At 45.7% G+C, this 12,837-nt stretch overlaps 1 protein-coding gene across 10 annotated transcripts in view; it reads left to right on the top strand.

Annotated features, from left to right (window-relative positions):
- FAM193A (family with sequence similarity 193 member A) overlaps positions 1-12,837 on the top strand; it is a 169,950-nt gene that overhangs the window by 117,188 nt on the left and 39,925 nt on the right. For all 10 annotated transcript variants that reach the window (XR_007149710.1, XR_007149709.1, XM_047847169.1 and 7 more), the window contains 6 exons: positions 2,500-2,577; positions 4,139-4,251; positions 4,385-4,627; positions 7,026-7,179; positions 7,297-7,476; positions 12,510-12,761. Coding sequence is in view for 8 of the 10 variants with exons in the window: in XM_047847169.1 (XP_047703125.1) it covers positions 2,500-2,577; positions 4,139-4,251; positions 4,385-4,627; positions 7,026-7,179; positions 7,297-7,476; positions 12,510-12,761 (1,020 nt within the window). In the remaining 2 variants the exon portion in view is untranslated. The remainder of the gene's footprint in view (positions 1-2,499; positions 2,578-4,138; positions 4,252-4,384; positions 4,628-7,025; positions 7,180-7,296; positions 7,477-12,509; positions 12,762-12,837) is intronic.

Here is a 12,837-nt window from a genome sequence, read left to right as displayed (position 1 = left end):
ATAAATTTTTTTTTTCAACGTTTATTTATTTTTGGGACAGAGAGAGACAGAGCATGAACGGGGGAGGGGCAGAGAGAGAGGGAGACACAGAATTGGAAACAGGCTCCAGGCTCTGAGCCATCAGCCCAGAGCCCGACGCGGGGCTCGAACTCACGGACCACGAGATCGTGACCTGGCTGAAGTCGGACGCTTAACCGACTGCGCCACCCAGGCGCCCCAACCCATAACTAGATTTAAGTAGCTGATACTAGGATTTTGGTGTCTGTATTCTGAGGTATCATTGACTCTTTGTCTTTGAGGCCTTCTCTGTTTTGCATAAAGGTTATGCTAGTCTCGTAGAATGAATTGAGAAACTTTCCATGATGTTTTTAGCAGCATCCAGTTAAAAAAAATTTGTTTTTCCATAAAGGATTTGAGGGAATACACCCTAAAACCTGGGGCATGATTTGTTTTGCAGGGAGGAGGAGCGAGGATTATAGACCTCATGCTGCCTTTTCAGTTTACATTTTACTTTGTCATCTGTTCTGGGGTTTTTGCTTCATGAGTCAGCTCCACAAATTGATGTTCACCTAGGAAGTTGTCTGCATCGTTTAGACAAGGGATTACAAGCTTGTGCTCAGAGGGGAGGCTGTGGGAGAGCTGCTGCCCACGCCCCCCCCCCCCCCCCCCCCAGCCTGCCTCCCTGGCACACTTGGCATGGAGAGCACCATCTGTACCAAAGGAAACACCATACCCTCGGCCAGGAGGGCGGCAAAGGGCAGGTGCCTCAGAGCTGTGAAGACGTCCAGAGAAGTCTGGCCCTTAGGTGGAATGTCAAGAGCTTTCTAATGTTGACTCAGCTTTTTAAAAAGCACTGTGCAGGGGCGCCTGGGTGGCGCAGTCGGTTAAGCGTCCGACTTCAGCCAGGTCACGATCTCGCGGTCCGGGAGTTCGAGCCCCGCGTCAGGTTCTGGGCTGATGGCTCGGAGCCTGGAGCCTGTTTCCGATTCTGTGTCTCCCTCTCTCTCTGCCCCTCCCCCATTCATGCTCTGTCTCTCTCTATCCCCCCAAAAATAAAAAATAAACGTTGAAAAAAAAAAAAAAAAAAAACACTGTGCAGGCACAGCGGAACAGCCCATGAGCCACCTGCTCACAGCTTTTCTTTGGATGTGAACGTCTACCTTGTACAGTTACTTCCTCCTGCCCCCCCACCTGTGTGTGCCCTTTCTCAGGCCCACTTTAACTGTGGGGCCTTTTCTTCCCTTGGTCAGCCTGCGAGGGAATTTGGAGAACAGTGTTTCCGTGTTTATTGATCACATTTGCTTCTTCATTTTCCTGATAATTTCTGCTTTTACCTTTAATTTCTTCCTGCCTTATGGGTTTGTTTCTCATTTTTATTTTGTTCCTTTAGCTTGTTAGGTTGAACACATACTTTTCAGTCTTTTGTTCTGTTTTGTTCTCTCAGAAATGCATCTAAACCGGTACATTTTCTTCTACATGTTGGGCACATCTTACATAATCAGATTTGTGGGGCTTTCATTGTCAGTTATTTCTGTGGACTGTACTTTCAACTTTGATTTCTTCTCTTATGGTTTAAATGATTAAAAATGTTTTTTCCAAAAGCATGAATTTATTTTTTGAAATTACTTTTGTTTTGTTTTGGAGGGTTTATTGGTAGTATTTTCTTGTCTATGGGATTAAATATGTCCCCCCCCCCTTTTCTTTGTTCTGATAATTTGGAAGATACAAATCCCACATCTTTGTTTTTAGTGGTTATTCTTAAGTTTTTAATAATTAGAAGAATGCATTTAGATAAACATCAAGACTTCATTGTTTCATAGCCTCCCCCCGCCCACTAAAACTGTACCTTTGAGCCCATTCTTTATTCCCTGTCCCCCTCAATTGGGCTTCTTTTCTAATTGTGGTAAAATACACGTAACATAAAATCTACAGTTTTAACCACTGTGAAGTGTCCAGTTCAGTGGCAGTAAGTACATTCCCATGGTTGTGAGCGTCCCCAGCCTCTGCCTGTAGAACGTCTCCACCTTTCCTGAAGGACACCCTGTCCCATTGTACAACAGCCCTCCCTTCCCCCCACCCCTCCCAGCCCCTGGTGCCCCCGTCTACCTTCTGTTCTGTGGATTTGACTCCTCCAGGGGCCTCGTGTGAGTGCAGTTGTACCAAATTCGCCCCTTTGTGACACCGGTGTCCTGTCCGCAGGCTCATCACGGGCAGGCTGGGTCATCTCCATTTCTGGATCTCTAGTTCAGGCAGGGCACATAACAAGAGGCTTTCGGTAAAGGATGAGTGTTCACTACTGCAGTGACAGATTCAGCTCTGACATCTTAATTTCTTTTTTTAATGTGAGTTCCTCCGTGTTTCCCACGTAAGAAGAGCACGTGAAAGAGGTGGAGCCTCTGTAGGTGGTTTGTCACGTGCACCAGATCTGAGATCTCGCCTCGCAGATGCCTGGGTGACTCTTGGTGGTACTGAGGTTTTTTGTTTGCATCTCCTTACTAGATGACCATGAAAACCAAACAGCGCATGCTGACAGAGGACTGGGAGCTTTTCAAACAAAGGCGATTCATTGAGGAGCAGGTAAGGCTGTGGGGAGGCTGCACGCCAGAGCAGGAATGCAGCTCGGGAAACCCCACCATTTCAAAGCCACACTGCCCTGCCTGCTCCTGAGATAGTGTTGTTAATCCTAGATAAACTAATTTTCCTTATCTGTTTCCGCATCCTCTGTATTCCTCAAGGAAAAACTCTATCAAGTGACCCCCTCTAGCCCTGCGCTCTCTAGGCAGGTGGTGGGGTCACAGAGTGGGACTGGGCCCACCCCCCTCAGGCCGTTTCCCGGCCTCCCACACTCCTGGGCCATACGTTCAGTGTGGCTGCTGACGGTGCTGCTCGCTCCCTGCCTCCCTGCTTCCCCACAGGCTATTCCCTGCCCCTCTGCACCCTCTGAGGCTTGCGAGGGGGGGGGGGGGGGGGGGGGGAGCTTGTCATGATGTCCTCAGGGCACTCGACTTTGGAAGCTTGCTCCCCTTGATTTTCATCCACATGCTGGCGTCTGCTGCTTTTCTCCAGCCAGCTCTTCTCCCTTGGCCCTCTTCAGACATTGGTGCCCCCTGTCCTCACCCCTGTGGTCTCCTCTGGGCCCCACGGGTAGAGGGCACCATGCTCAGTGTGCTCTCCTGCCCCCGGCCCCCCCCTACCCTTCCTGTATGGATTCTGTCCTATCAAATGGCCCTTCCAGCCTCACCCGTTCCATTGCCAGAGCTGGTCCACAGGCTTCTCTGAAATCCAGATGCTTGCCTAGTTGATTGGAAGTTTGGGTGCCACTTTCCACGTAGCTCCTGGCTCCACCCCCTTCAGTTGCTGGTCCTTGTCCCTGCAGTGGGCATCCTCCCCAGCTGGCCTTGCTCCCACCTGCCAGCTGCCATCACGTGTCACAAGTGCCACTCGTGCTACAGCTCCGTGTGTGCAGGCCTGTGTGCCTCCAGGCTACACTGTTGGGCACGGTGCTCTCCTCCCAGTCTGCCAAGACCCCTTTCCTGCTCAGCCCAGGGTCAGTAGGCCTTCTAGAGGTGTTTCGTTGGATGCTTAGCTCAGTGCTCTGCCTCTGACCCAGAGGCTTTTTTTTTTTTTTTGGCCTCTGATGAAGTTAGCAGCGAACCACCTCCCCTGTGAATCACCCCCCCCCCCACACACACACACACCGGCCCTGCTGAGCTGCTTTTCTGTTTCTGTTTTGTGGCCTCCTACACAGATCTGGGCTGGAGCACCTCCCACCTCATGGTTTCCTCTTTCAGGGTCTGAGCTCCTTGGGGGCCACAGTTTAGTTCTGAGCTCCTGGTCCCTAGTGAGTCCCGAGCACACAGCCATTTGGGGTCAAGGCTGGTGTCTGCTGGTGAGGCACCAGCGGGGGGGGGGTGTTCCTGCTCCCTGGCCTTTGTGCAGCTGTAGCCAAGGGCTGCTGCACATTTCAGGTCTGCCCCTTTCCCCCCACCCCTTCGTGGCCCTTTCCTATTCTGGGAAGCTGTGGCCGCTGGCTTCTAGATGGGCGTGATACATATTACCGTGATTACTGAAAACTCGGACCACCTGATTGGGGAATATGTCTTGCAGAGTTAACCTCTCATTTGATGATTCCCTCCAGCTAACCAACAAGAAAGCAGTTGCTGGTGAGAACAATTTCACGGACGCCATGAGGCACATGTTGTCCTCCCGGCTGAGCATGCCCGACTGCCCCAACTGCAACTACAGGAGAAGGTGAGCCTGTGCTGTCGTGTGGGCACAGAGGGCCTGTGGGACCCACGGCCTCAGCAGAGGCGCTGACCCTGACAGAGTGTGGTCTGACCTTCTCTCCTGGCTCTCTGGGTAACTGTCCTTCATTCCCACTCAGATGTGCTTGTGATGACTGCAGCCTCTCACACATCCTCACTTGTGGTGTCATGGACCCCCCCGTCACTGGCGACATCCACAGTCACCAGCTGCCCCTCCAAGTGGATTCTGCTCCCGACTATCTCTCTGAGATGCGCCCACCTAGCGTGTCCTCAGCAAGCTCAGGGTCAGGTTCCAGCTCTCCCATTACAATTCAGCAACATCCCAGACTCATCCTCACAGACAATGGCTCTGCACCAACTTTGTAAGTTGTGACTTTGTAATAAGATTTCAGAAATTTACGTAACCCAATAATGAGAAGTATGGACAGTATTGTCTGCAGAAGTATGGATATCATTATAGTGCTTTTCCAGAAAAAGGATCCTTCATTTTTTAAGCAACTTTTAAAATACGAAATCAGTAAACCCAAACTTTGACACTATTTCATTACCTGAAAAAAAAATATGGTAAATTAATAAATGCCAGTAAAGAAAAACCATGTTGGTATGCAGGGAAGTGTCTCTTCAGTTCTGGCTTCACGTTTCCTCATTTTATTTGAGGGCGATCAGCCCGAAGCTCATTCCGCCTCATTGTCCGTTCAGCATTCATGCTTATTCCATGTCTTGCTAAAAACCCAGATGATCACTTTAGCAAGCGATTGAAAGGTTCTGTTTTCCGTGTTCCCACATTACCTAGAAGTACATTTTGTATGAGCGAGGTGGCTGTGCCACCATCGCCAGTTCACACTGTAGGTGAGTGGTCCCACGTTTGTTCGGAGTTGTGACCCTGTCATTTGTTGAGGCTTTCCACCCTGACTTCTGGACGGGTTGCACATGGATGCGTGTTTTTATTTTATTTAGGTACATTTAGGTTTGTATTTCGCTTATCGTAGAGCATAGGGGTGTCAGGAGCCCCGTGCAGGTGACGGACATCAGCCCCGGTACCCAGTAGTAGAGATTGTTGCCCCAACTGCGGGCTGTTCAGCGCTTCTCAGATTTCTCACTGCTTCCATCTGGATTTCTCACGATGACTCTGAGGCTTTCCTTTGGAGTCTTCCAGTCCTCAATATGCATCTGGTCTCAAACACAAAATAATTCTAAAGGGATTGGTCTGAATGCCATGACTCTGTTGAGCTCGAACTGCTTTCTAGTCCTGGACACCCTGTGCTCTCTGGGAGTCTGTGAAAGAGGGTCGAGAGTTTCCCAGCCAGCTGTTTACCAGCCTCTAAAAAACGTATCGGCAGGAAACACATACAGCCTTATAAAAATGTGTGTCAGAAGAGCCCATCCCTGCTCACATGTCACAGCTGCCAGCGTCAGGTGTGAGCTCCTGTGCCTTGTCACATGGTGGAGGAAGTGGGCTGTGGGCACCTTTCTCCTCAGGCTGGGATTGTCCGTGGCCGCTCCGGGCCTCTGGTCCTTCAGCAGCCTGGGGCTAATGTCTGCCAAATACGACTTACCGTGACCTGAAGCCCTCCAGCGTTGCCTTTGGTACGTGTTGTCTCTTTCTTGGTGTCATCGCGAAGGCGCTTAAATAGAGTCGTGCAGTTTTAGTCTCTGTTCAGCAGTGCCCTCCAGTTTTGGTGGGCTCTAGGGCCAGTGCAGCCCGCCTTCATTACGTCGAGCAGACGATTTAATCACTTCATCTCTGAACCTCGGTTTCCTCATCTGTGGGTCATGGTGGTTATAACATCTCAGGAGCGGCTGAGTGTCGACCAAGGCAAAATGTCCCGTCACCTCAGGCACCACAGGCCCTCAGGAAGCCTGCACAGCCCGCACCCGGTGGGTGCTGTGTGCTTCCCTTGGTGAGTGTGCTGTAGTATGTTGACTCTGTTTCTAAAAATGGGAAAGACATTTGAGTTGAGCAATTCTGGACGCTCTTCTGAAGCTAAAAGGCCGCTAGTTCTTAGGACTTTTCCTTCTGGAGGTTGTTGTATGCTGAGGCAGAAGATGGACTCAGAGGCATGCTCACATAGACTATGGGGTGACCACGTGTGGTCACATCACACCTTGAACAATTTGCACTGCAGTGGGAGCTCCGTGCCCACTCTTTCCACACACCAGAAAAGCGTATGTTTGAAGTGGCCTTCGTTGGCTACAGTCTTGAAATTTGCTTATAATTTTTAGTATTTCATTTGCCCATTGTTTAGATGTCTTGCTAAAGCTGATATTTACTTAAGATCATGACTGACTTGTCCAGAGCTGGCCTTACAGTGAAAAACTTTCAGTATTTTGTCAGCTAAGTGCCTTAAAGTTTTGTTCACCTGGCTACGTCTGAAATTTTGGCAGTCCTTTGTAGTCCTTTAATTTTAGTAAAAAATTGTGTCTGCTTGGAAATGGCAGAGAACAGCTGTAGACCAAGGCACTTCAAGTTGAGTGGAAATGCAGTGATTAATCTGATTACATTTTTATGCTTTTTCCAACATTTTTCTACTTTTGGAGTTTTGTTTTCCATTCTTCTAAATAGTACCAATGGTAATTGTTCAGGCATTTTTCTCCTTGTGTTCAGGTTACTGAGAGATAGTAGGAAGTGTGTGGCGCTCAGTGTAACACTCTTGTGAACAAGAATAGTGTCCGTGAAGGAGACGTCTGTGCTCTGTGGGTGGTTCACTCACTGTCCCTCCGGGTAAATGGCCTCATGGTGACCATCTCTGCCTGTCTCAGTTGTAGTGATGACGAAGACGTTGCACCATTGTCAGCTAAGTTTGCTGATATTTATCCATTGAGTAACTACGACGATACTGAGGTGGTGGCCAACATGAATGGAATCCACAGCGAATTGAATGGTGGCGGGGAAAACTTGGCTCTGAAAGATGAGGTACGGGTACAACTTCTTCCTGGTGACAATAAGTGGCAGAAAATGGTGATCTGGCATCTTATTTTTTTATATTCTTGGCGTTTTGAAAAGTATAAATGATAAAGGTTGTTTTTAAAGTCCCCTCAGGTAAGCAGTACCAGTAGTAGCTCTTCAGAGGCTGACGACGAAGAGGCAGATGGCGAAAGCAGTGGGGAGCCGCCAGGAGCCCCAAAGCAAGACGTGGCTCTAGGCAATGGGAGCCCCAGGAAAGAGGAAAGTAAAGTGGACAGTCCACCCCCATCTTACCCAACTCAGCAGGTACGATTTTATCTTTCTGAACTTTGTGTTTTGCCAAGGGTATCTTTCTCTTTCTCTGTGTGTATTTCCTAAATATGAGAATTATTGAATGCAAAATTGTGTTGTTTTGAATAACTTCTGAAGATGAGCACTGGAGAGGATCAGAGCATGCTTTTAAAAATAAATAAACATGACTCCTGAGCCCCATTTTGATCTTGTTCCTCTTGCTTGAGTCTAATCGACTCTTGCTTGAGTCTAATTGACGGAGTCAAATTGGTCTTGATTTTGTAGCTCTCCAGAGTAGCTCCAGATATTTGGGTATCATAGAGGGTTTTTTCTATAAAGAAGCAAGGGGAGAGTTTGTATTTTTGTTTTTTAAATGTTTATTGTTAGAGAGAGAGAGAGCGCGCACGCGTGCACACACACGTGCACATGCGTGCACGCGAGTGGGGGAGGGGCAGGGAGGCAGCAGATCCCAAGCAGGCTCAGTGTTAACAGCAGAGAGCCTGACATGGGGCTCGAACTCACGAACCCACGGCCCGTGAGATCATGACCTGTGCCAAAGTTGGATGCTTAACTGACTGAACCACCCAGTGAGACTTTTTTAAATAAGTAAAATAGTGGAATGTTAAAATTTCAGAAATGGTTGATTTTGTAAGGGAGGTTTTCTTTCCGGTGGCTATCTGGTTTCTTAACTGAAAGTAATACCTCATGAGACAACTGTCTTTTCTTAGAGACTCAGTTTTATAAGTAGGTTATCACGTAGTTTTTAAATGAAAGGAAGACCAGGTAAAAGTCAAGATGCTTAGTTAATTAACTTAATAGGCAGTGTAGATCCACGGTTCAGGCAAGGAAGGTGACATGGTGAAAAGGTGTTACATTGAGAAGTCCTGCCCCCTTGTCCTTCACCATCTGCCCTGGCCAGCACCTACCCACCCCCAGTTTTAGTCCCAGTAGATAACCAGTCTTACTCGTTGTCGTGTGTCTTCCCAGTGTTTGTTTATGCAAATGCTCATGTTTCTTCTTCCCCCTTCAAATGAAAAGGCTTATGTGCACAGGCAGTTCCCTGACCAAGTCTCCCTGTACAGAGTGCACTTTGTTCTCTTCTGCTGCCCTCTGTGTTGCAGCAGGTGGATGTACCATGGTTTTGTTTTTCTTTTTAGTCCCCTGCTGCTGGGCACCTGTGTTTGCTTCCCTCTTTTTCCCCTATATACTGTTCAGGGAGCGTCCTTACGCATCTTTCATACATAAGTAGGTCTATCCCCAGGATTGGTCACCAGCAGTGGCTTTTCTGGGTCAGAGTGTGATGGCTGCCCTGCCCCCCCCGAAGAGGCTGCTATCATACAGTTTTGGGGTGCTGCCAGTCTGATAAGAATTGGTAATCCCTTCAAGTTTCAGTCTCCATTTTATTGTTTATGGGTAAAGCTGAGCATTCTTTTATATATATCGATGGGCCATTTGTTTCCTTTTCCAGCTTATTGAGTTATAGGAATTAGAAGAATTCTTTATGTGTTGCCCCTCCTTTATAATTACGTGATCTGAAAACATTTTCTCTTGGTCTGTGGCATGTCTGTTAGTTTTTAATGGTATTTTTTGAAAATCAAAAGTTTTTAATTTTGCTGAATTCTAATTCATCAACTCTTTCTTTTATGAATCATACTTTTGATGTCCCATCCAAGAAAACTTTGCCTAATACAAAACTCTGTTTTCTTCTAGACGATTTGTAATTTTAGCTCTTACTCAGGTCTGGTTCATTTGACCCAGTTTTTACTTATGGTGTGAGAGTAGGGTTTAAATTCATCTTTTTGCACATGTGGATATCCAGATTGTCCCAGCACCATTTGTTGAAAAGACCATCTCTTTTCCTGTTGAATTGCAGTGGCCATTTGCTGAAAATCATTTGACTATAAATACAAGTGTTTATTGTCTGCACTCTGTATTCTGTGTTTATTTGACCTCTGGGTCCTTTCCCATAGTGTATTTGACCTATGCTTTATAGTAAGTTTGGAAATAAGGTAGGATCTGCTCTCCAGCTTGGTGAAGCCTTATTGAAAACTGTTTAGGCTGTTCAGAATGCTTTATGTTTCCATGTAAGTTTTAGAATCAGCATGTTCTACAAAAAAGCTTTCCTGGATTTTGATAGAGATTGAGTTGAATTCTTGAATATTTGGTAGAATTCACCTGGGCAGAATCCTCTGGGCCTAGTCTTTTATCTGTGGGATAATACAGATCAATTTGGGGAAAATATAGTCCTAACAAAATTGGAATCTGTCAGTCTATGAATGCACTATACCTTTCCATTTGTTTAAATCATTGTTGATTTCTTTCAGCAGTTAAAATTTCTAGTAAGTAGGTCTTGAACTTCCTAAATTTATTCTTAAGTATTAGATGGTTTTGATTCTGCAGTAAATGGTATTTTCTAATTTCAGTTTTCAATTGATTGTTGGCAATATGTAGAAATACAGTTGATTTTTATATATTGATCTTATATTCTGTAGCTTAAACTCATTTATTCTTTTGTTGTTTTTCCTTTTTTTTTTTTTTTTTTGGTAGATCCCTTTGGATTTTCTACATGCAAGATTATGTTTGTGAATAAAGACAGTTTTACTTTTTCCTCAATCTGGATGCTTTTAATGTCTTACTCTCGCCTTCCTGAGCTAGCTAGCGCCTCCAGTCCAGCTCTGCGGGGAAGCGTTGCAAGCATATGTCTTTGCCTTGGTCCCAGGCCTGGAGGGAAGTACTCAGTCTGTTACTAGTGTGATGCTACCTGCACAGTGTCTAGGGATGACCTTACCAAGTGGAGGACATGAATCCTGTCAACTCCTAGTTTCCTGAGAGTTTTATCATGAACATGTATCTGGTTTTCCAAATGCCTTTTCTGCATCTATTGAGATGTTCCTGTGGTTTTCATCCTTCATTCTGTTACTGTGGTGTATTGCATCAAGTGATTTTTGGATATTAAACCAACCTTGTATTCCTAGGATAAATCCCACTTGGTGTGGTATATAATTTTTTTTTGTTTGTTGCTGGATTGGTTTCCTAATCTTTTACGTCCATGTTAATGAAAGATACTATTTTATGGTCATCTCTCCTTGTGACATCTTTGACTTTGATAATATTAGCCTTAAGGAATTAGTTGGGAAGTGTTTATTCTGCCTACAATTTCTGAAGCAATTTGTCTAAAATTCGGATTTCTTAAATATGTGATAAAATTTACCAGTGAAATCCCCTGGGCCTGGTCTTTTTTTTTGTGGGAGGACTTACAGTTACTCATTCGGGTTTTGTTTATTAATAGGTTTACTCAGATTTTCTATTTCCTCTTGAGTTAATTTAAAAAATTTGTGTCTTTTTAGGAATTCATCCATTTCACCTAATTTGATGGCATAAGGTTGTTTCTGGTATTCACTTATAAATTCTTTTAATTCTACAGGGTCTGGAGTGATGTTAATCCCTGGTTTTGGTGATTTTGTTTGTTTTCTTACAAATTTTGTTTGCTAGAGGTCTATCAATTTTTGTAAATAACCAATTTTAGGTTTTGTTAATTTTCTCTGTTTTTCTCTTAATTTCATTTATTTGTATTCTGATCTTCATTACTTCTGCTGCAGTCTTTGGGTTCGGTTTGTTTTTCCCTTTCTAACTTGTGAAGTCTAAGCTTAGATTACTGATTTTAGAACTTGAAAACTTATTGAGACCTGTTTTATGGCCTAACATGTGGTCTCTCCTAGATGATGCCCCATGTACACTTGAAAATAATTTGTGTTCCGCTCTTGTGGAGTGTCCTACAAATGAAAGTTTGGTCAAACTGATACCATTATTCAAGTCTTTTGTATCCTTACTGGTTTTCTGTCTTGTTCTAAAAATTGCTGACAGATGTACCGAAGTCTTCAAGTATAACTGCGGGATCGTCTGTTCCCTTCTCAAATCTGCCAGATTTTGATTCGTGCATTTGGGAGAGTGTTGTTGAAGGTGTATACATGTATTATTGTTACATCTTCCTGGTATATTGACTCTTTTGTCGTTATGAGATGATTCTCCACTAGCATTTCTTCTCTTAAAGACCATCTCATGTGACATGAAGAGTCATTCCAGCTGTCTTAGAATTACTGTGTGTGCACGTCATATATTTTTTCATGTCTTAGAATGTAAGATTTGTCTTTGAACCTTTTAGTTGGGTCTTGTATTTGCATCTTGTCCATCGATCCTGCCTTTGGTCTGGAGTGCTTTGTTTATGGTTAATGTCATGATTGGTGCTGTGAACAGCTGCCATTTGCTGTCTGTTTCTCTAGGTCTCATATGTTTTGTTCCTCTGTTCCTCTTTTGTATCAGACAAAAATTTTAGTATTCCATTTTAATTCTGCTGTTGATTCTTTGTTTTTGTTTTTTGGGGTTTTTTTTAGTTTATTTTTAAGGGCTGTTGGCAACGGGAAGTGCCCCAGGCAAGAGGGCTAGACTCCCACTGCTCTTACCTGACATTCTAGTAGATTGGCATGAATAAATGCTTCTCAATTTGCTTTTTCCCTTTGGTTGACTTTCAGATCCTCAGATGGTTGCTTTGACAATTGTGTTCAGTTTTACCTTGTTTCGAGGGAGAGAAGCCACCGACTGCCTCTCTTCCCTCAGCTGAGTCCTGTCTCTGGTGCCTTCACAGAATCTCCATGTAACCACGCCTTAGCAGTGCGAGCCCCGTGGAGCCCAGTACCAGTGCTCTGTCGTCCCCGGCCCCAGCCCCCCTCTGTACTCTGCCACCCTTGCCAGTCCCCTTGTCCTTTCGCGGACAGGCACGGGAGCACACTGGTGCGGGTGCCACCTCAGCAGACGCCCGGCTGGGGAGTGAGGTGTGCATCTCTTCTCTCCTCAGGTTTCCTGCATCCTGGGCTCATGGGGTCCCCTCTGTACTTTACAAGGAGGGCCCTGGGTGACTTGAGGTCTCAGATGAGCCCTGCCATCTTTGTTTTGGCTGTGTAGCTGCTCAGCAGAATGTGACTTTTTAATTTGTCCCTTCTTTGTTTCGCTAAATAACTGGGTACTTTTTTTTTTTTTCTCTTTCCTTTCAGGCTGAACAAACTCCAAACACTTGTGAATGTCATGTTTGTAAACAAGAAGCCTCTGGACTGACAGCATCAGCAATGACAGCTGGCGCCCTTCCTCCCGGCCATCAGTTCATGAGCCCAGAGAAGCCCACACACCCTGCTCTGCATCTTTACCCCCACATCCACGGACATGTGCCTTTGCACGCAGTCCCACACCTGCCCCGCCCTCTCATCCACCCCACCTTGTATACAGCGCCCCCCTTCACACACAGTAAGGTAAGTCAAGGCAGAGAGGGCCTGAAGCTCCCCTGTCACTAAGGTCTTTGCAAGAAGTGCATAGTTTAACAAACCA

The sequence above is a fragment of the Prionailurus viverrinus genome, unplaced genomic scaffold, assembly GCF_022837055.1.
Source record: "Prionailurus viverrinus isolate Anna unplaced genomic scaffold, UM_Priviv_1.0 scaffold_45, whole genome shotgun sequence".
Classification (NCBI taxonomy): domain Eukaryota; kingdom Metazoa; phylum Chordata; class Mammalia; order Carnivora; family Felidae; genus Prionailurus; species Prionailurus viverrinus.
The sequence above is the reverse complement of the archived record's forward strand: the minus strand, read 5'-3'. Positions and strand labels throughout refer to the sequence as shown.